The sequence below is a fragment of the Arvicanthis niloticus genome, chromosome 6 (genome assembly GCF_011762505.2).
Source record: "Arvicanthis niloticus isolate mArvNil1 chromosome 6, mArvNil1.pat.X, whole genome shotgun sequence".
In the NCBI taxonomy this organism is placed as follows: Eukaryota; Metazoa; Chordata; class Mammalia; order Rodentia; family Muridae; genus Arvicanthis; species Arvicanthis niloticus.
The window spans coordinates 93,038,337-93,060,229 of NC_047663.1; the positions used below are offsets into that span (position 1 = coordinate 93,038,337).

The following is a 21,893-nucleotide window of genomic DNA, read 5'->3' on the forward strand; positions in this document are numbered from 1 at the left end:
GTCAGTCCTCACCTGATCCACTAGCAGCTGGGCCAGCTCTGGCTCACTCTCCCTCAGCTGGCTGAGCTTCTTTATCAGTGTGTGCCTGCATCAGGGAACCGACAGACAAGCTGAGCGCTACCCACGGGGCTTTTGCTGTTACATGATGGTTATTAGAACATTCAAAAAACTGCAATGTCAAGCATGAAAAAAATACCCTGATTCTATAAGTCACATAGACAACAACAATCACTTTAAAAGTGTCAATATCAAAAAATGCAGATGGGGTGCTGAGTGGCAAAATCAGTGTGCACCAATAAAGGTGAGCTGGTCATAAATTAAGCCCTATGTTTTTATTGAAATCTAAATGCATAGAAAAATAAGCATGAAAAACCATCGAGAGGTCACGAGAGAGAGAGAGAGACAGAGACAGAGACAGACAGAGAGAAAGAGTGACAGAGAGAGAGAGAAAGAGAGAGAGAGAGAGAGAGAGAGAGAGAGAGAGAGAGAGAGAGAGAGAGAGAGAGAGATGTTGACGCCCAGGAATGTTCCTGCAGACCTAAGTACTCAAAGTTAATGTCTAATAATGGCGGCACTTCATGAGCAAAAAGATGGGCTAGCATACATAATAAGGATGTGTACTGGCCGGCCAGCCAAAAATCAATTCATTTTTGTCTGAGAAATTAACTCTAACCCAATTCCAGAACCAGTGGTTTTAAGTTATGAAACTGATGTTTGTTTTTACACACAGTATACAGACCTAAAAGATGGAAAGGACAGACCTGAGTCTACAATAGTTTTCCTTCATAGGGGAAAAACCCTCTAGTGTAACCCTATAGGAAACATACAAACCTATAGATTACGTTTCCACTTATGAGTTGGAGAGATGGCTCAGTGGTTAAGAGCACTATCTGCTCTTTCAGAGGTCCTGAGTTCAATTCCCAGCAACTACATGGTGGCTCACAACCATCTGTGATGGGATCCAAGGACGCCTTCTGGTGTGTCTGAAGACAGCTACAGTGTATTCACATGCATAAATAAATCTTGAAAAAATTTTTTTCACTTATAAGAATAGCAGAGTGGTGGCGCATGCCTTTAATCCCAGCACTTGGGAGGCAGAGGCAGAGAGGCAGAGGGGCAGAGGGGCAGAGGGGCAGAGGGGCAGAGGGGCAGAGGGGCAGAGGGGCAGAGGGGCAGAGAGGCAGAGAGGCAGAGAGGCAGAGAGAGGCAGAGGCAGGTGGCCAGCCTGGTCTACAGAACAAGCTCCAAGACAGTCAAGACTACGCAGTCTCAAATAAACAAAGTACAAATGAACCCTGACTGTAAGGCGTTCACCACATCACAACCTGGTACTTCTGTGGGGACAGGCTGAGGCAGCTCACACTGTCTGAACCAGAGGACTGCACATTCTAGAGAAGCCTACATGTGTTCATAGCAACCCTGTTCTTAACAGCTCCAAGTTGCAAGCCGCTCAAATGTATCAAACGAGTAACCTGTCCTAAGGTGGATCCATACAGTGAATGATAGCTGAAAGCTGTACCCCGCTACTTGCACCAGGATCTACTCCTAAAGTTAAAAACGGCTTTAAGGATGAAGATTGCAAAACCAACAACAGCCCAAGTGAGAGAATGTCAGGTTTGTGGTTTAACTCAAGGAAATGGAACTGTAGTGGGAAATGGGAAACAAATGGCATCAGCAATGCTCCATTTAAACTTCTGGTGAGTACCTTTTAACTTCTGCTTAATTCCAAGGGCCTGCTTATAGAACATCCTTACATGGATGGCATAGAAACTGCTCTCCAGACAGAAGACTATGCTCACACTGCAGGAGTCCACGCATACCTGGGGTTGATCTCCAGGGTGGGCTGCAGCAGTTGAGCACGCTCCTCCTGGTTCTTGGCCAGCTGCTGCATTCGCAAGAAATGCCGAGCAGCCCCCATCTCCAGCACGGTCACCATGGCAGGGTGGGTGTCCAGGCGGAAAGTCACCTGCAAGCAAGGGTCAGGATGAAGAACCCAGTAGCAAGGGGCTAGGGGTGACAGGGTCTGAAGCACAGTGAAGTTAACTAGGCCACTGGGTAGAAGGCAGACTGGCCCTGTGGTGGCACGGCTTTGTATCTACTGCTTTAGTTCATTTGTCTCCAGTCAGTGAGGACAAAGATCACAGCAAGATGTCCAAGGGTACAGACTTGGATGGGCTTGGATCCTTCTCCCCATGGTGAGGAGACCATCCTGTGTGGAGAGGCAGAGCCGGAGCTGCTCACATGAGGTCTCTTCATGACAGGAAGCACAAACAAGACCCCTTTGTTAGAGGGAAGCAAAGGAGTCTTTGCCAGGAAGCACCTGCCCTGAGGCAGGACGTTGACTAGCACTGAGATGAGCACAGATTGAGCTTGAGACAAAGCATTGCTGGAGAGATGCTGGTGCCTGTGGCCTTGGGACACTGCAGGAGTCCTCACCCTGGCTTCAGTGCCTTCCTTTGGGGCCACACTAGGGCAGCAACTCACAGCTCAGCCAGACTCTGGAAGGACACCACATAGCACAATAGCTGAAGGGAGGCCTTACCTTCACATTGGTGACACGGGACCCCAGTGCATTTCTCATCCACGCCATTAGCTCTTCTGTTTCCTTCTCGGAGAGGCGCTCACCAGCTGTACAAGAGGACTGAATGAACCTAGGGCCCCTAACACAGCGCCCTCACTGTGTGGCCTCCACTGAGCACATTCCTGGGCTATCTTGAGCCATACTACCTCACCTGCAACTAAGGACACATGCTCTTGGAAATACTTTTCACCTACATAGAAAACACTGAAAACACTCACGGTTGCCCCTGAACTCTGTAAATTCTTTAGGACTTTAAAAATAAAAATCTGAGCCCAACCAAGGTTGCACACACCTTAGAATAGTGAGGCAGGAGGATCAAGGCCAGCCTGGGCTACAAAACGAAAGACTATCTTAAAAAAAAAAAAGGGCAGGGGGTGGTGCAGGGTGGATGGAGAGTGGAGCAGTTCCTTCCAGCTCTTTGTAAGTCTGGTCACCTGCAAGGACGTCCACAGGAGGAGCAGGAGCAACTCTTGGGCCCTGGACGTCTCCCACTGCTTGTTAGGACTTTCCCAAGCAGCGTCTTGCACAGGCTGGTGAACCAGAGCCAAGCGAGGAATGCTCTGCTCTCACAGGCAGGTCAAGAGAACCCCATGGGACACGTGCCAGTCTCCTGCCCACCAGTCACACGGGATCATGCCCTCCAGCGAGAGATGGGAGTCAACCTGGAGATGTTTCCTCGAACTTTTCCTCCTTGTAGTGATCAACAACGATGTCCGTCTCTACAGAGATCAGCTTCTTCTTGTCAAACTCCCTCAGGTGCAGTAGAGTCAGCTCATCAAACTGCTCATAGCAGAAGAGCACCTGCAGGCATTCAGGCCTGTCAACCATGGCAGGCAGCAGAGGGGGTCTGCAGCCTAAGCAACAGCTCAGAGGCATCTAAGATAGGCTCTGGCTGTCCTGCCACATGCATACATTAGTTATGCCACCTAGTGGAAATGACAGCCATACCACACAGACAGACAGACAGACAGACAGACAGACACACGCGCGCGCGCGCGCGCGCGCACACACACACACACACACACACACACACACACACACACACGGCCTCAAACATGGTCAGTCATTTTCTCTCATGCAGAATTGGAGTTGAGCCCTTCCCTCATCACTTAGACCCTGTAAGATACATTCTTGGCCCAGCAGCAAGCCGGAGCCCACCTACCTCAGTGTGTTTCTGCTTCATGGCTTCGTAATAGGGTGAATGTTCAGCCAGGTGACGGTTAGGAGCACACAGGTAATAGATGTTGCGGGTGCCAGCCTGCATTCGGCTGGCATAGTCTGATAAGCTGGTCAGCTGCCCAGCAGGCAGGGCTGAGGACTCATACCGTAGCAGCTTTGCAATATCCTCCTGCAGACATGTGGGCAAGTCACTGCTTACTCCAGAGCCACAATCCCAGTGTGATTCCTAACTTGGACTCTTGGTAAAGCCTGCAGCTTTCTGGCTCCCCAGCTGGTCCCCAAAGGCTATGGTGAACTCAGAGTTTCAGATGGGCCTATGAATCCCACTGTATATAGGACCATGAGAAACTTTTGAACCTAGGTGGCCTAGGGCTTCCTGAAGAGCTGGGTAAACTACCTCAGGGTATCTGGCTGCCACTCAGAGCAGACCCTACTTAGGAGCTCTCTCTGTTGCCAGTGACAATGGACACAGTACCCAGCCTCCTCAGAGGCAGTAGTGTTCATTACCAGTTATGGCTACTGGAGTGTGTGGCAAGAGAAGGCCTGCAGGAAACAGGACACAAGCACGAGCAATCAGCCCACAAGGCTGCAAGAGCAAAGAACAGAGGCTGTTCCCTGGAGCTGCCAGCCTCATCTCTACATCATCTAAGACACTGTCACCACTGACCATCCCAGCACAGGACCTCGAGGGAAGGGGGAAAGAATATCTAGGGCAGATCCAAATGACCATGCTACCATGCCCTGGCGTTCTAGGAGACAGAGACAGAGGTTTCCAGAACTGCTAAGGCCAGGTAAGGCCACATGCACATCACAGGAGCAGGTGGCTCTCACCATGCACAAACACACCTAGTCAAACAATGTAGTCCAAACACTGGGAAAAGGCCCTGGCTGGCTCAGCAAGTGCTATGAGATGCTGCTAACTAAAAGTGAGATTAGAGGCTGGAGAAAAGGCTCAGTGTTATAGGAGCTTGCTGCACAATCTTCATGAGGGCTGGAGTCTAGACCCCAGCACTCACACAGCAATTGGGTGTCTCATACACCTCTAACCCTAGCTCCAAGTTGGGGCGTTCTGGCTTCCAGCTGAAAAAATGTAAGTTCCAAGTTTAGGAAGTTATGGTTCTTATGGAAGAACACCCAACACTCCTGGCCCTCACGGCACACACACAGATGCAGAGGAAGAACACCTAACACTCCTGGCCCTCATGGCACACACACAGATGCAGAGGAAGAACACCCAACACTCCCGGCCCTCACACAGATGCAGAGGAAGAACACCTAACACTCCCGGCCCTCACGGCACACACACAGATGCAGACACAGATGACTAAATCTTGAAGTGAGGTCAACCAGAGTCAATGTGTCACGATCTGATCATAAATGCCCCTAAGAACTCATGAGCTGGGTGCCCAAGGCAGCAGTCTTCACAGATGAAGCCTTGAGAGATGATCAGATCACATGACTGACAAACTCATGAGCTTATGGCTAAACGGGCTAACAGGAAGTGACAGACATTAGGACCAGTGTCTAGGTGGTAGAGTCATGGGGGTGTATCCTTTAGAGGGTGTTTGTCCATAGCCCCTTCTCTCTCCTTTGATTCTTGTCACCACATGCTCCGAGTATAATGTCCATGCCAAAGGGTCACTTCCTTCCTTGAAAGTCCTCTCCTCAGTTACTTTGTCCCCATGATGGAAAAATTCCAAATGAAGACCTTAAGTAGACCAGCACAGCTGGAACCAGCTGATGAGCTAGTGGGGAGAGGCCCAGGGAAGAGCCATGGAGCCAGACTTGGCACCTGTATACCAATGAGCTATGTATGGCCTCAGGACAGTGACATCAGTGGATTTTACAGCATGCAAGTGATACTGTAAAACATTTAGGAACAAATGTATTCTTTTTGAGCAATTACTCTGGCCAGTGGTAGTATTAAGAACTCTACAGTGGCTACTGGTTACATTTTTGACAACTTGACACAGTTATAGTCACTTGGGAATGAATCCCAACTGAGAAAGATGCCTCTGTCACACTGGCCTGTAGGCAAGTCTGTGGGGATTTTCTTCATTAATGATTGGTGTGGGAGGGCACCTCTGTGGGTGGTCCTGAGTGATATAAGAACGAAGGCTGAGCAAGCCCAGTAAGCAGCATTCCTCCATGGCTCCTGTTTCAGTTCCTGCTTTAGTTTCTGCTCATAAAGGACTACAAATTTAAGCCAAATAAACCCTTTTATCCCAAGGGGTTTGTGGCATGGTGCTGCATCACAGCAGAAGAGAACGTGACTAAGGCAGTAGCTGTACCCCACTCTCACCCCTGCCTTTCTGCTCTTTCCTTAAACTCAAAATACTTCTCTTTCTGCCAGCTGCTGGGGACAGGGTGTCAAGAGACAAGAGACCTGGCCTTCCAGCTAAGGGTATAATGCCTGTGGGACAGGGTATGTGATGGCTGATTTTGACCACCTGACTGGATGGAGAAGCACCTAGGAGACACAAAGCACACCTCTGCGTGGGCCTGGGAGGATGCTCTAATCTCCTCCCCTGCATCATGGGATTCCAGCAGTTTGTACAGATCTAAGCACTCTGTTCTGTTAGTTTCCGCAATGACAAAGTATCTGAGAAAGTCAATTTGAAGGAGCCACAGTTGACTGAGGAAGAGCACTCACACAGTTGTGCTCACTCACGTCACATCTGACTGACACCTCTATAACTGAAGCAGAAACTGTGGCCTTGTACATTTGTCAGGTGTTCTGTCACTGACTGGAGCCTGGCTAACACAGGTAAGAACACATGCAGACCTGCTGTGTCTACCAGGAGAGACCAAGGAGACCAGTGTTCCCATTGCTGCCCATGTGACTTGTCACCACATCCAAGACAGCCTCTACCAGCTTCCCCTGTAGCAACAGGGCTGAGGCTGACAGAGGGACCAAGACCAGCCTACCTTGATGTCTTGCTCTGCAGTGGTCACAATGCCCTCCCTCATGAACAAGCCATAATCTTCAAAAAACTTTGCGTATTTTTCAGCATCTTTTTTACTCTGGTCAATGAAGAACTTGATCAATCTCTGTTGTAGAACATCCCGGAGTTTCCTATAGAACACAAGTCACTCACCGTGAACAGAGCTTTTTGTCAAGTACCAGGGCCATGGGGGTAAGAGAAATGTGTACACACCAGAAACTGAAGGGAGGTACACCTGTAGCCAAACAGAAACTATAGAACAAAAGGGGCACTGTGCTGCCCCCTAATGGGAAGCTCAATAGAAGACCCTGTAGGAGAGCAGTGGTACTGTAGAAACTTAAAATTAGTAAAAAGCTCCTATTCTGGTTTTAAACTCAAACATTAACTTCCTGCAGGGACCCATCCCAGGAGAAGCACATGTCACAGACTCAAACAAACATTCCAGAGGAAAGGGCCCAAGATAAGGGAGATGGGCCCTTAATACAACATACCTAGATAAACAGAAGCCACTTAAATGAATTCCCCCGGATTATAAAGATAAAGGTGTATATTTGAGTTACTTAGAAACCAAGCCTGGGAACAGAAACTAGGCTTGGAAACAGCTGTTTGAAATCTTTTTTTAATATTGTCCAAGAAGCAGTTAACTGTTCTTGTAAACTCTGTATACAAAGCACCCTTCGCCTCAGTTCAGGGTTCCTTCTCGTCCGTGAGCAGAAGGGCCCTGGTGCACCGGCCACTATCAATTCATCAATTCATCAGTAAACCTCATGCGAGTGCAGCGAGTCCCGTCCGTGAGTGTCTCTGGGGGAGCACGCCCCGTGGTTTTGGATCTTTAGAGTCCAACAGGACAAATGGACAACCCCTCAGGACAGTCAGCAGTGGACATCTCCAGGTGTCTACTACTCTGAGCACCAGCAGGGACCCCATTTGAGAAATAAGGAGAGAGGCTTGCACTGAAGCACATGACAAAATTATTACGAACAGGCTCAGGGTGAAAGCAGATCATGCTGGAGCCGACCAGAAATGCTATCTAACAGTCCTAGAGCTAAGAGGAAAGGTCTGCTCTAAAAAAAACCAAACTAAACCCAGGAAAACTCCAGCGGGGTTAAGCTACAACACAGTATGTGTACATGGAAAGATTGCACCTATGCTGCAGAGCTTCTTGTCTGTAGGTCAGTGTATGCATCACACACTGTATGGCTGGGACATACCGAGCATACTACATGGACACCGTGTAACTTGGCAAAATGTGACTCTGTAATCAGGATTGTAATCAGGATTTTTTTTTTTTCGAGACAGGGTTTCTCTGTGTAGTCCTGGCAATCCTGGAACTCACTCTGTAGACCAGGCTGGCCTCGAACTCAGAAATCCGCCTGCCTCTGCCTCTCGAGTGCTAGGATTAAAGGCATGCGCCACCACCGCCCGGCAATCAGGATGTTTTTACTGCATTGTCTGTAAAGGCACTCAAGATCAAGTGCACAGAAGTGGGCTTTAGTACAAGTCGGTCACTGTCTTAGTTAAGTTTTCTATTGCTGTGATAAAACAGACCCATGAATCCCAGTGCCTGGGCCAGCACAAGGGGCACAGTGAGGCTTGTTGAAGGGACAGGAGTCAGTGCAAAGGCAGTTCCAAACCAGAATAATATGAGAATACAATACATATTGACAGAATGGATTGCTCCCTGACTAAAATGGGTAATCAGTACATACTACAGTAAATATTTTTAAAATACTACTGAAAAGCACAGAAAAGGGCTGTCTAGCATGTATGAGTCTCTGAGTTCAATCTACCTCAGAGATAAAACCCATGACTAAGATACTGAAACCTGCACTCTTCTAAGGAAAGCAGAACTGGAGTTGGGAAGGCAGCTCAGGGGCAGTGTGCTTGCCTGGCAATAACCAGTAAAAACAAACAAAAACAGAAGAAGCGGGCGGTGGTGGCGCACGCCTTTGATCCCAGCACTTGGGAGGCAGAGGCAGGCGGATTTCTGAGTTTGAGGCCAGCCTGGTCTACAGAGTGAGTTCCAGGACAGCCAGGACTACACAGAGAAACCCTGTCTTGAAAACCCCCCCAAAAAAAAAAAAAAAAAAAAAGAATTACACAAAAACAGAAGAAGAAAAACCAAGAAACTAACAATGTGTGTGTGCTAGCGAACAGAGCAAGAGTCACCGAACGGAGAGAAGCCTTAAAGTCTTCCCTCTACCAAAGTGTCAAAGTGAGCACCACCCACCAAGGACAAGTCAATCCCTGCCCCACCCACAGGGCAACCTCTTGTGTTCTTTCCTGGGAGCATCAACCATTTCTAAGGACAGGGCCACTCTACAGAGTGACTGGCCTGAGTGCCAAGGGAATCCCTCTGGGAAAGACAGGTGAGCTGAGATTGTCTCCTCATGACATTGTCACCAGGAGCAAAGGACAGACTGCTTGGCAACCACGCAGTGAATGAACTAAACTAGACAACAGGTAGCTCCCACTATGGTGACTACATTTCCTCTCCAGGAGGAGAGAGGGGCCCTTGAGATTGCAACAGTTCTCCAGCCCCAGCTATACAATCTCGGAAACACTGAAGTACAAGATGTGGGCTGTTGTCTGGAGAGGGCCTGGTGTGGCTGCCTGAGCTGCCATGCTCCTATAAGGGATAAGGGATCCCCAACTTTCTTGAGTCTTTATTCTCTGTCAGCTCTCCCTATACTCCACTATGTTGTTATGTCTCCCAGGAGACACACAAAATCACAAAAACCTGGATGCTCACAACTGAGGGGATAGAAGCTGCAGACCCAGTGGGGCTTGAGGACAGACAGTGGCAATGACACAGCAAGGCCAACTGCTGGTTCTGAGGTTCTACTGGGGAGAAAGAAATCTTTGTAGGCTGGTGACACCCCAACCCACAGAGAAGAAAACGGCACCAGAAGACAATAACGCCTCAGAAGACCCAGAGCAGACCTCTCCCCACTCTCACCATTCTGAACAAAGCAGCTGCTTCTTCACAGGGTAAGCTTAGACTGACCACAGGCAGGAAGGAGGTACTGGTTCTACACTTCTCTCTGCCACGCAGGCACCAAGGGACAGAGTGCCTCAGGGTCTAACAGCTCTGGGCAGACGCGAACACGACTGCTCAGTCAGACTGGGGCACTGAAGCATAGCTCACTCAGCTCGAGGAATCTAAGAGCTGTGTCTCCACAGGCCTGACCTCCTACCTTCAGAGAGCAGCCCAGACCCAAGTCAGCTATGTTCTTGGTTCTAGGGTGATCTTGCCTCATCCAACTCTGAGACATGGTGCCTAGAATCTCCAACTGTAGCCATACCTAGGCTAGGTGCCAGGGATGGGCCATCTCCCAACACTAATTCTTCAAAACTAGCCTACATTAGTGGGGAGCAAGGCAGCTCCCTAGATATTAGGAGCCCATACCTACACATGTACAACACACCTTCACCACCAGCAATGGAAAAGCACCACCGTAGAACCTGGAGCTGCCCTGCAGCACTGGCAAGCATTTTCCATGTGGGGTTAGCAACATCAGAGTGGGCTGAGGAAGACAACGCTCTTTCTTCATGCATTGTAATTTGTATTTAATGGAAAAAGTAACTTCTATTCCACCCAAGAGCCTGAATAAATGAACAACTATGCAGTTGTTACAAGTGCTTCCCAAAACATTACTTGAAGCCAAGGTACCCGACAGTGCAGGCCTCAGCCTGGTCCCAGCCTAGCGCCACCATTTCTAGGTTCAACCTCAGCAGTTGCCCAGCCAGCCCCAAATTCTTCCCATCTACAGAACGAGTAGCTCAACAGTAAAGCTCAGTGGTCAGAACACCTAGAAGGCCATGGGGGTCCTGCCCTCAGGCTCTCTTCACCCTCTCTTCTTGGCTTCTGAAAAGCACACCTGGGGCAGAATCAAGTCAAGGACAGCCCTCACAAGAATGCCCTGCCAGTCGCTGTCTGGGCTTACCGGATGAGCGCGCTCTCCTGCAGGAGCTCTCGGCTGAGGTTCAGGGGGATGTCCTCACTGTCCACCACACCTGAGAAGACAGGAACATTAGAACCCCGGTACCAATGGGATCTCGACCATTACCTGAGACCTTCATAGTCAGAACTGGCTCTTCTCACTGCCTGGCCTCATGTAAGCCATGGTCGGTAAAGGAGGAGCAGGAAGGGCAGGAGAGGACTGCTCCTCAGTCCTGCTCAGAGGCAGTGGGCAGCACAGCAGTCCCAGGGTAAAAACCCTCTCAGCGCAGGACTGGCACACACCAAAAACATCCCAGCATTCAACTCCAAAGTACTAACTAAGCTACTATGTCATCTCAGAACTCAGAGACTGAGGCCTCGGTATGTACAAGACCCTGTCTCAAAAGCAAAAGAAAAACTCATGGGTAGCACTGGGCTTTGTGCTATGAAAGTAGATGCTGCATTCTTTACTGAATTATAATCTCAGGTCCAGCATAATTCATGCATAAATCTGATATTCAGGCCAAATTTCTAAACATGAAAGAATGCCCTCCCTCCAGCTTCCTTGCTCAGCCAGGAATACAGCTGCGCTGTTTCCCAGAGAGGCTGAGCTCTCCCCTGCCTGCCTTATGCTGAGTTCTGCTGGGTGAGCATGGTCTGCAACACAGCAGAGGCAAATGCAGTGGGCAGCACAAGGACACATGACCGTGACACTTAGGAACACTGGGTCGCCGCCCACAGCACAGAGCCTGGGTGTCAGGAACAGCACCTCGCACGAAGCGCAGCCACTTGGGCAGGATGTCCGTTGCCTTGGTCTGGATGAGGACCTTGCGGCTGTACAGTGCCACGCTGGAGCCCAGCTCCCTGCTCACGTCAAACATGGATGGTTTCTGGGAGAAAGGAAAGTAATGATCAGGTGGTAGCAGCTGAGCCCACCAGATAAGGGAAGGAGAGAAGGACTGAGGACAGCACCTCCCTGGGCCATGGTGAGAAGAATGGACACAACCCCTCCTGTGTTGGCTCTGCTGGAATCCATGAGTGCTCTGGACAGAATGGGGCAGCCTCCCCAAGCCGTACCCAACTGCCCCCAAAAGAGAGTTATAACTTACTAGAAGTCAGAACCAGCAAACCATGGCCTCCAGGCCAAAGTCAGCATAGGTTTCTCTACCACCAATGCAAGATGGGGCCTGCATTTGATTGATTGATTGATTGATTGATTGATTGATTGATTGTACATGAGTGCTCCATCTGCATGTATACCTACATGCCAGAAGAGGGCATCAGATCACATTACAGATGGTTGTGAGCCACAATGTGATTTCCAGGGATTGAACTCAGGACCTCTGGAAGATGAGACAGTGCTCTTAACTACTAAGCCATCTCTCCAGCCCTGGATGTTATATTATTTTTTAAAATAGTTGTGGGGGAAATCAAACAGGAATATCTCCTGACAGAGGAAGACATGCAATTTGGGCTTTGGCAATGAAGGTTCCATGGACCAGTGAGGCCATCTCACCACTGCAGCAGAGTCGGCAGCTCTCCTCACATAGGGTTTGCAAAGCCCAAACCCTGCTCTTAGAAAACACCCACTCTGCCTCAGAACTGGCTGCAGTTTCAGTGAAGGCTGATCTAGGAAGTCCCAATGAGCTGAGACCCAGCATCTCTGCTGATCCATGGGCAGCAAGGGTCTTACCCAAAATCTTAACTCATGGTTGGGGGGTGGGGGGGGGGCAAGGCCAACCCAGCCCTTTTTGAGAGCAATATAAACTGAGTGCTACCAGGGTCCACTGAAGTGAGGCAGGGGAGTAGACCTTGACTAGGTTTCTGTAGTATGTACTTGACAGAACTGCTGTTGCTGCTGCAAGAGAGGAAAGCAGAGGAGAAGTGGGAGTAGCAGTAGCCTGCAGAAGCCTCAGCCTTGCACCACAACGGCAAATATACACTGGCAAGTCTATGCAGCTCTTCTGAGGGAACCCTGGGTGTGGGCTTTGGCTTGCCCAGAGCTACACAGTGACCAGCCCAGCACCTCACCATCTCTGGCACATAGAAGATGCTACGTATGTTGAGTGGTGCGTCCGTCTTGTAGTGCAGAGTGAAGCGGGGCTTATCATAAGCCTGAGCGATGTAGCGGTAGAATTCCTCATGCTGAAATTCACTGATGTCCTTTGGGTCCATCATCCAGATGGCCTGGAAATTTATATCAAAGGGGAAGTGTCACGTTAAAAACATGTTTCTCAATGACTGCACAGGACCCAGACTCATGGACAGCCAGCAGGGACTAGGAAGCCCCTGTAGCTACAACATTATTGCAGGTTGAAGGTGACACAAGGGAGAGATGCAAAGGCTCTGAAGCAAGAGCTCCTCTGTGCGACAGCAGGTTGGGAAGGACTAACTAGGGGACCACACAAAAGTGTACTTAACAGAGATAATGAGGCTATCCAATAGGCAAGTCTGTGATCTATCCATGAAATGGAATACTAGAGGAACAAAAAGGAACAAGGCTATGCCTGATACAATGTAACTTCCGAATCAGGCAAATCTACAGACAGACAAAGTTGGTTGTACCTGTACGGTCTGGAGATGAAAACTGTTAGTGGGGACAGGCCTGCTTCTCAGGATGCTGCAAGTGTTCTAAAATCAGTTGTGGAGATATGCCTGGCTATACAACTACCGCCACTCACTAAGTTGTGCAGAGGGGGAGCATTTTGTGATATGGAATGTATACTTCAAGGAAAACTGCCTACACCCCATAATTCTAAGCACTGTTGCCCCCCCAATGATAGGCAGCCCAGGGCCTCACCTGCAAAGTGTTAATCCGCCTTCCATTAAGGTACAAGGGGAAGCTGACAAAGTTACTGTACTTTGTTACCACATCTGGAGGAGAAAGAAACACAGTGAAGACTGACACCTTGCTAGGAAGGGCTTGCCTGTTCTGTGCTAGGGAGATGGATACTTGGGTCACCACTGCCATGGGAACGAGACACCACCTGGTGGCAGAGGAGCTATGCTCTCAAGAGCTTTCAGAGTGACAGCCAGAGAGAGCAAAACAATCGCTGGAGGCACTTACCTTCCCCAGCTCCCAGAAAACCTAGGTTTAGAAGGTCTGCCCAGCAGGTGTCAGGGTCCCAAGCCCTCATGGCATGACAGACTGACTTCCAACCCCAGCAGGCTCACAACACAAGGGCTACACAGCCCTGCTATCAGGACTCCTGATGCAGGGCTGGTGGGAACTTGTTTTCCTCAGCTATGGCAGCTGACTGGGAGGCTGAATCCTCTCCTGACCCTATGTGCTGTGCCATGCCCCTCATCCAGGCATGCCCGCTTTGCAGGCCTGGCTGTCCTCACCTTGCACCCGGGACTCGCTGGCGAAATCTTTGCAGTCTGCCTTGAGGTGGATGATTATTTTGGTCCCAGGTCTAACTCCTGAAGCTTCAGCAATCTCAAACACTCCAGAACTAAAACATGAAGGAGAGTACAGCTAGTCCCACAGCTTGATGCAGCCCAAGCCCTGTGTAGCCCACTCAACCACTTCTGCGGGGTTTTCCCAAGAGAAGCCCACCTGACTCCTCCTGCCTCAGCACCCTGCATGCTGGGATTAGAGGCCTGTGCCACCCTATCTAGCTCTGTAGCTCCCGACTCTGGCAGAATCCCTTATGCGCTGAATAAACATGAGGGTCAAGAACACCCACAAAGTGCTGTCTTCAGTCACCCCGTCACCTTCTATGAGAACTTTCTGAGCATGTGACTGAAAAGCAGGCCTAGCCCAGCTCTGCATCAGCGCAGGATGCTGGGGCTGGGGGCTGATTCCATGTGGTTCACAATAGATAATGACAAGGGGACCCCCCCCCAAGCTGAGCAGAAATGATGTCAGAAATGCATGTAGATAGAGGGGCTGTCCCTGCTCTGCCCCCCAAACCCTGCTCTGCTGGCACTATGCAGTGCCCACTATAAACAGCTCTCAGGGAATTTGCTGAAATACAGAAGAAGGCTGCGTGCAACTAGCTTCCTGGTCTGGGAGTGTGTGTGCAGACCTCTGTAGGAGGCCCTTACTCTACTTGTCGATAAGACCTCGCTACTTGGCTCTTAAACAAACAATTATCCATACGACCCAGAAAGGATTATGTTTTCTCTCATTTGTGAATATTAGCTTTGAATCTTCAGATGTGTGTTCATTCTAGAATACCCAGAGGTCAGGAAACTAGTAAGGAGCCACGGGCAGGGTGAACTTCAAAGGAGGGGAGAGAACACAGGGGAGTAAAGAGTTAAATGAGGATAGGGATGGAATGGTAGGGCAGAAGAGGGGGTTCAAGGAGGAAGAGCTAACACTGAGGACATTTCCAAAAAGTCATGGAAATATACTACTGCAGACACTTCCTAAAACATATATACACACATATAAATGCAGTTAGCCTATGACGGGCAACATCCTGTTTGAGTCACAGGATAACACAAAGTCCAGTGGCAGGAATAAGTTACTTTTTCTAAAGTTGTTAGCTAGTGAGGTCCCACAGACCCCCTCAAATATTAGAGATTACTGCCATTGTTCTTGGTTACCCTTCAGAAGTCTATGGTAAGATCTTACTGCTGAAGACACAATACACTGAGTCAAAGAACACAGGGAAATCAAGCTGGTGCTCAATTCGAAGCTTCATGCCTTGCTGGCTTTCACAGTGATGGAAGGAGCTGTACACACGCCCAAGGAAAAAGAAATTATTACTTAGCCAGCTGTGAAACCCGCAAACTACGACGATGACCACCTTGGTAAAACACGTCTGCTGGCACAAAGGTGTCATGAATGTCACGGAGTAACCAACTTTCTGATTAGACTTAAGATCTGTTCCACAAGCTGAAACCCTTAGCTGGTACAATTACCAGCCCCAGGAACCTGTGGGCAGACAGATCATAGGCCCTTAGGGGAGAAGCTAGTACGAATACTTTACTAAGTGGACACAGTATTAGAATGACTTCTAACAATTCAGCAACAGCCACAGATTAGTGCATCTGCCACCCTTCACCAAGAAGCTTTGTTTCCAATGTGTGGTGGTTTGGATGAGATCGGCCCCACAGGCATATATTTGAGCACTTAGTTCCTAGTTGGTGGAAACGTTTGGGCAAGATCAGGAAGTTTGGCATTGTTGAGGAGTGCCACTGAGGGCAGGCTTGGAGAATTCAGAAGATGTGCACCATTCCCAGCACGCACCCTCTGCCTCCTGCTTTTGGAACGAGATGTGAGCTCTCAGGTATTCCTGCCACTGTGCCTTTGCTCCACCATCAGTGACTCTAACCCTCTGAAACCATCAGCCCAATTACATGCATTCTTTTACACATTGTCTTGGTTGTGGTGTTTGTCACAGCAATAAAAAGGCACTAAGACACAGTGGATGGCAATTAACAGAGACCCAGGAAGTGCAAAGAATAAGGGACAGGGGAGTGTGCAGCCACAAATGGGAGGTCTGCACCACACCCTCCTCCCAAGCTCTGGGATCATTATAGAGGGGATGGAAAGGTTGGAAGAGCCAAAGGCAGAGAGTTTTCTGTATACAGCAGGTCAGTTACACAGAAGAATTCACAGTAGATACACAGCATGCACAAGACCCATCATTCAAGCCAGACATAATCCCAGCATGGAGCCAGGAGGTGGGCACAGTAGCTAAGGAGATACTTGCAAATTGAGAACTGTTTAGAAAGAGAAAATCACTTTTCAGGTCACCTGGCTGTCTGGTCACTCTCCCATGAAGGGCACATGCCCAAGAATATATAAGCAGCACAGGTTGAACTGGATGTGTTTTTAAAAAATGAGGACGCAAAGTTGAAAGGTTGGGAAAGTGGAATGGGTGGGGAGGGGTGGGGAATGCGATCAAAATACATTGTATGAAATTCTCAAAGAACTAAAACTCGAGAATATCAGAAATCAAGTTGGGAAAAAAAGAAAACTTGAGTTTGGCTGAGCGCCCGCCCCCCCCATTCTCTTCAAATGCAGTCTAAATTTATTTTACCTTATTACCCTGTCAGGTATCACCCCAAAGTGTGGGAGAAGAACACCATCTGATAGCGTGCAGCCAAGAGGGTGACAAGGTCAGCCCTGTCTTGGGAAAAGCCCCCACACAGACTTGCCTGTAGTGAGAATTTTTGTTTCTTTAAAAAAAAATCAGTCATATTATGCAAATGTTTTTGTTTTAATCCCAGGTGTGGGATATGGAGCTGCTTCAGTTTGTCCACAGCAATTAACTATGATTGGCTTGTGCTCTAGGAGGGGCATGATTTTTGCCAGCTGCAAACAGTTCAATTCTGGGGACTCTGGAGAGGGAAATAATGACAGAGTCCTGAGATGGCTAAAAGGTGCAAAGAAGAAGGAAGGCAGCTGCTACTGGTCCCTGTTGCTGCACTTGCTATTGCTGGACTGCTGGGTATTTTGACAATGACGACTGGACTTGCCCCTAGGAACTCAGGGCCCCTACTCAGCAGGAACTGGCCTAAAGAAGTCTATGTCCCCGCCTCCCCTCTAACCTTCTTTCTCTCCTACCTGGTGTTAGGGGTTGGAAGGGTGGTAGAGGTATGAGAACCCAATAAAACAGATAACAAACACACCAACACTGGCCCACACTTAACTGGGTATGTCACTGCTGTGTCAAGGTTAGTCAGGAAGAAAGAGGGTTCCTACAGAACCAATCCCAGAGAGGGCTAGCTTCAGGCAAGGGCACCAGAGAAAGCCCTGTTCTTTCACTGCACTACCAAGAGGCTGACCCAAATAGTACAGCAGCACAGAGCCAGCACAATGACCCATGCCCAAGGCCGTCTGGGGTCCCAAAGCCAGAGGGTAAGGCTTCACATAAACAGCCCACAAAATGGACAACTGCATCTTAAGGAACTCCTAAGTCTTGGATGCAATGGTGCATGTCTGAGATCCCAACACTCAGGTGCTGAGGCAGGAGGATTATTGTGGGTTCAAGGCTAATCTTGGCTACACAGGGCATTTTGGAATAACCTGTGTTAAATATAAAGACCCTGTCTCACACTTCTAAGTCAACTCTACAAACACATGATAATGTCTAGTTTGCATGCCAGATGACACTAGCCTCTCAATGCCATGAGGGAAAGGGACATTGACAATGTGGGTAGGTCTCTTCTTACTTACCCATCTGAAAGCCACTGGTAACCTGGGCTCTCTGGGGCTGCTGAGCGAGAATAGACTTCAACTTTGTCAGCCACCATGAAGGCTGAATAGAAACCCACTCCAAACTGGCCAATGATCTTGCTGCTGGTCTCTGCCTGGTTCTGCAGTGCTTCCAGGAAGGCCTGTGGTGGCAAAGATTGTTCAGATGGTGGCCCACTCCACCTGTGTTGTGCTGGGCAGGGTCCTCTAGCATATCCCAAGAGTCTAGTGAGAAAGTACATGAATCCTTCTCTACCACCCTAAATTCTCATAAAGGACTAAGTTAACAGAAGCTGGAGGATGCTCAAAACCACCCAGCTGGGCCCAGGCAGGGCTAGGGCTATAGCCTATGTACACTGCTCACTGCCAACAACTTCAGGTCATACCAGACAGGGAAAGAGGAGACTTGATCTTGTGAGTCAGCAGGCCCAGTGGGCTGTTATAATTGTCCTGTGTGTCATGTGTCCTAGGCTCAAAACCTTGTGGGAAACAGCACAAACCTGGCACCACTGTCCCAGGACCAGGATACAAGGTCCATGGATGCTAAGGAACTTGTCTAAGAGCGGTGTCTCTGTATAATCTACACTCCCCACCCCCATACTGAAAACCATTTCTACTTACAGTACCCAGAGTATAAATAGTCAGAGTGTACTGCTTCTGTAAAACACCCCAGTGCTTAATTAGCTAGTCTCACATTGTCACTGTCCACTGCTCTGGCAGCTGTCCAGAACATCCTGCAAACATCTGTCTTCAGCATACATGCAACATGGTAGCTTCCAGCACATCTGTCCATCTGGCTAGTGTGATCAATGAGCTGACTTTACATCTCATTTTAATTTATTTAAATGCAGCATGTGCAGCTCACAGCTGGTCTCTGAGACAGTACAGACTACTTTACACAAAAACTCAACAAGGAACTTCACTGGTAGAAGTCACAGTACAGAAAATGGTAAAGTAGAATTCCTGTGAGACACTGGCTTATCAAAGGCACTGTTTACATAAACAGAAACAACAGAAAAAGCACTTAGGAAGCAGGAGGCAGTGCAGACCTATGGCCTCTGCCGTAGGCCAGAATGGACCCTGCCAATGGATCCCCAAACAGGCATCTTGTCTTCCCAGCATATATTGTATTACACTGACAATAAATGACCCCTAATAGCTGGCTGTCCTCAAACCACTGCACCTGTAGGCAGAGTGGCTCAAGATTAGTCTTAAAAGCAATGCTGCTTGGGAGATGTGGCCACCTCTGCTGAGTGTGCACGGATGTGTCAGGCCTTGTAGCTGTGGGGTGGCTAGGGGCTAACTTGAAGGTATGTGTCGGCGAATGGAATGGATCCTTCTAGACTAGGACAGGCAGGCTTCAACATGTCTGTTCACTATACTACAGCTCTGAGCAAAGTGATTGCCACCTGTGTTTAGCATGAGACTGCTAACAGACACCTCTCTATGGCCCTACAGCGCCTATCCTAGGGGGGAGAGGTACTAGGCCGTACCTACCTTTGACCCCGATCTGGCGATTGTGCCAAGGTTGGACACCAGCTCCTCCTGTGTCATCCCAATGCCAGTGTCCTAAAGAAAGAGATATTGTCACACACAGACACTGTGTAGCTAGGCCAAATCACATGGACAAGAGCAGGAATCCCAATGACCTCCCTCTGTGACCCTGGCTAGGTGGGCTCAGGAAGCACACCACAAGCTCATCAGAGAGTCCACCCTGTCAGTCTACAGCATCAGAGAAGACCTGAAGGGTTGGTTGGAAGACTCACCACTGAAAACACCTCAGGGCTAGAGTATAGTTCAGCTTATCTGTGAGAGTCCTGGATTCCATCCTCAGCACCAAACCATAAAACCAACCAATCCCAGAAAGAAGGTGCTGAGTCAGCAAGTCGATAGGTGACCATGCAACTCTCATGAGTACATCCTGGCCACATGCCTGCCTGGCTCTCATCCTCTGGTAGCTCTTCTATTCAGAACCATGGAGGCAGTGATCACAACTGTTGGGTCCTGCGCAAGGTGACAGCTCTTGGGGGCAGTTCAGACGATCCCGAGGCAGGAAGGACGCGCTGCAGGCCCCTGGCCAGCGCATTCACTCCTGGAGTAGCTGCAGCTCGTCCGTGGGCCACAGGTCCTCTCTCCTGCAGCAGGCCTCTGCTCTGAGCTGCACCATGGCTCTTCTGCTAGCTCCTCCCCCTTGAGGAATAGTGGTCAGATACGGGCCTTCGAAGGGGAGAGGAGCTAATGGGAACTCTCCCCTCATGTACGCAATCAGCAGCCATTAAAAAAAAAAAAAAAAAAAAAAAAAAAAAAAAAGGAAAAGGCCTGTGGGTCAGGTATGGTGTGGGAGAGTGAGGCAGTGAGGCACAAGGACTGAGGCATGTCTGAGGTCAGCTTGTGCTATACTGTGAGTTCCAGGCCAGCCTGGGCCACAGAAGATATAGAATGCTTGCCTGATATGCTCAAGGCCTAGGTTCCATTCCTGGGAACACACAAACATAAACCAAACTTGAACTCCAAAAACAGGTCTGAGGAACCTACTCACATATATCTTACTTAGGGTTACCCCTGCTCTGATGAAACACATGACCAAAGCAACTTGGAGAGAAAAGGGTTTGTTTCACAGTTCCATCTAACAGTTCATTGTCCACAGCCGTGAGGAGAGGCAAGCGCTGATAGAATCCTGGACCCCCGCAGTGGGCTGGGCCCAGCCCCGTCAATCGTCAATCGCTAATTAAGACAATGCCTTACAGCTGGAGCTTACGGAGCATCTTCTCAATTTAGGTTCGCTCCTTTCAGATGAGCCTGTGTCAAGTTGGTATGTAGCCCAGGCTGTACTAAAACTCACTATGTAGCCCAGGTTGTCCTTGAATTTGTGAGTCTCCTTAGTTTCTCCAGTGTTTAATACATATATTAAATATAAAATATATAAATATATTATACATTATATATGTTATATATATAATATAAAATATATAAATAAAAAACTATTATAGGTCTATACCATCTCAACCAGACACACTAGAACTTTCTATATATCCCTTAAAAACTTCACGTTAGAGGGTATAGAGGAGAACATGGACTTTCTGCTTTTAACTTTCTTTGCTTTCTTCCCAGATTGATCTGTCCACAGAGTTACCACACTCCGATGAAAATGTCCAGAGGCTTCATATGACATGACAAAGTGACAGAAAGAGAACCTGAGATGCTTTTTAAAAGAACTAGTTGGAGAAGTACACTGGCTTACTCTGAGACTATTTATAAAGCTGCACCAGCAAGGACAGCATGCTCTGGGCACCCAAGGGCAGGGATGCAGCTGGCAGAGCTAAAGGGTCCATGCAGGCAGCAGCTGCTGCATTTCTGACCACAGTTCCAAGATGATGCCATCGGATGGGATTCGTAAGACATCACACCACATACACAATTCACCTGAAAGTATCATAGGTATTAATGGAAGAGCTAAAGGTGTGTGTGCACGCATTCACACCCACACACCCACACACAGGCACATGTGTGCCCACATAAATAAAAAAAATGCATCTTTTAAAAACAGAGAAACGATAAACTTGACTTCCTTAAAATTTAAAAGTCTACCCAAGGGTAGATCCAACTCAGTGACAGAGGCCTGTTTAGCACATAGCAGGCCCTGGGTTAAATCCCCAGGACCTCCACATCTCTCTCTTCAGAGACCACCGAGGTAATACAAAGGCAAGCCACAGCCTTCTGAGTAACTTTAAATTTCCCTGTCTTCTGCCTGGGACTCTAAGATCCTACAGTGGCTTAGTGAGTGAACACATGGGTGTTTGGAACAGGAAGGAAACGGTCAGCCGTCACCCGAGTCTAGCCATAACTAGAACACAGTCCTTCCATGTCTGGTCACCTCAGCTGTTTCTTGAGAAAGAGCTGGGTACTGTCAGGACAGAAGTACCTGTATGGTGATGGTGCCCTTCTCAGCGTCTGTCTGAAGATGAATCTCCATTTCTGGCAGCACCTGGCCTTCACATACCAGCTTGTGCCGCAGTTTCTCCAAGGCATCACTGGCGTTCGAGATGAGTTCTCGTATGAATACCTAGGAAATGGGAGCAAGAGGCAGGGAGA

General features: G+C 48.8%; 1 protein-coding gene across 1 annotated transcript in view; it reads right to left on the reverse strand.

Annotated features, from left to right (window-relative positions):
• Trap1 (TNF receptor associated protein 1) overlaps window positions 1-21,893 on the reverse strand; it is a 33,054-nt gene that overhangs the window by 373 nt on the left and 10,788 nt on the right. Inside the window, exons 4-17 of the mRNA XM_034505815.2 lie at window positions 21,724-21,864; window positions 19,299-19,370; window positions 17,784-17,944; window positions 13,994-14,103; window positions 13,449-13,522; window positions 12,680-12,835; window positions 11,418-11,538; window positions 10,653-10,722; window positions 6,689-6,836; window positions 3,744-3,929; window positions 3,244-3,382; window positions 2,543-2,628; window positions 1,821-1,966; window positions 13-85 (exon numbers count right to left, since the gene is read on the reverse strand). Of these exons, the coding sequence (XP_034361706.1) occupies window positions 13-85; window positions 1,821-1,966; window positions 2,543-2,628; window positions 3,244-3,382; window positions 3,744-3,929; window positions 6,689-6,836; window positions 10,653-10,722; window positions 11,418-11,538; window positions 12,680-12,835; window positions 13,449-13,522; window positions 13,994-14,103; window positions 17,784-17,944; window positions 19,299-19,370; window positions 21,724-21,864 (1,683 nt within the window). The remainder of the gene's footprint in view (window positions 1-12; window positions 86-1,820; window positions 1,967-2,542; window positions 2,629-3,243; window positions 3,383-3,743; window positions 3,930-6,688; window positions 6,837-10,652; window positions 10,723-11,417; window positions 11,539-12,679; window positions 12,836-13,448; window positions 13,523-13,993; window positions 14,104-17,783; window positions 17,945-19,298; window positions 19,371-21,723; window positions 21,865-21,893) is intronic.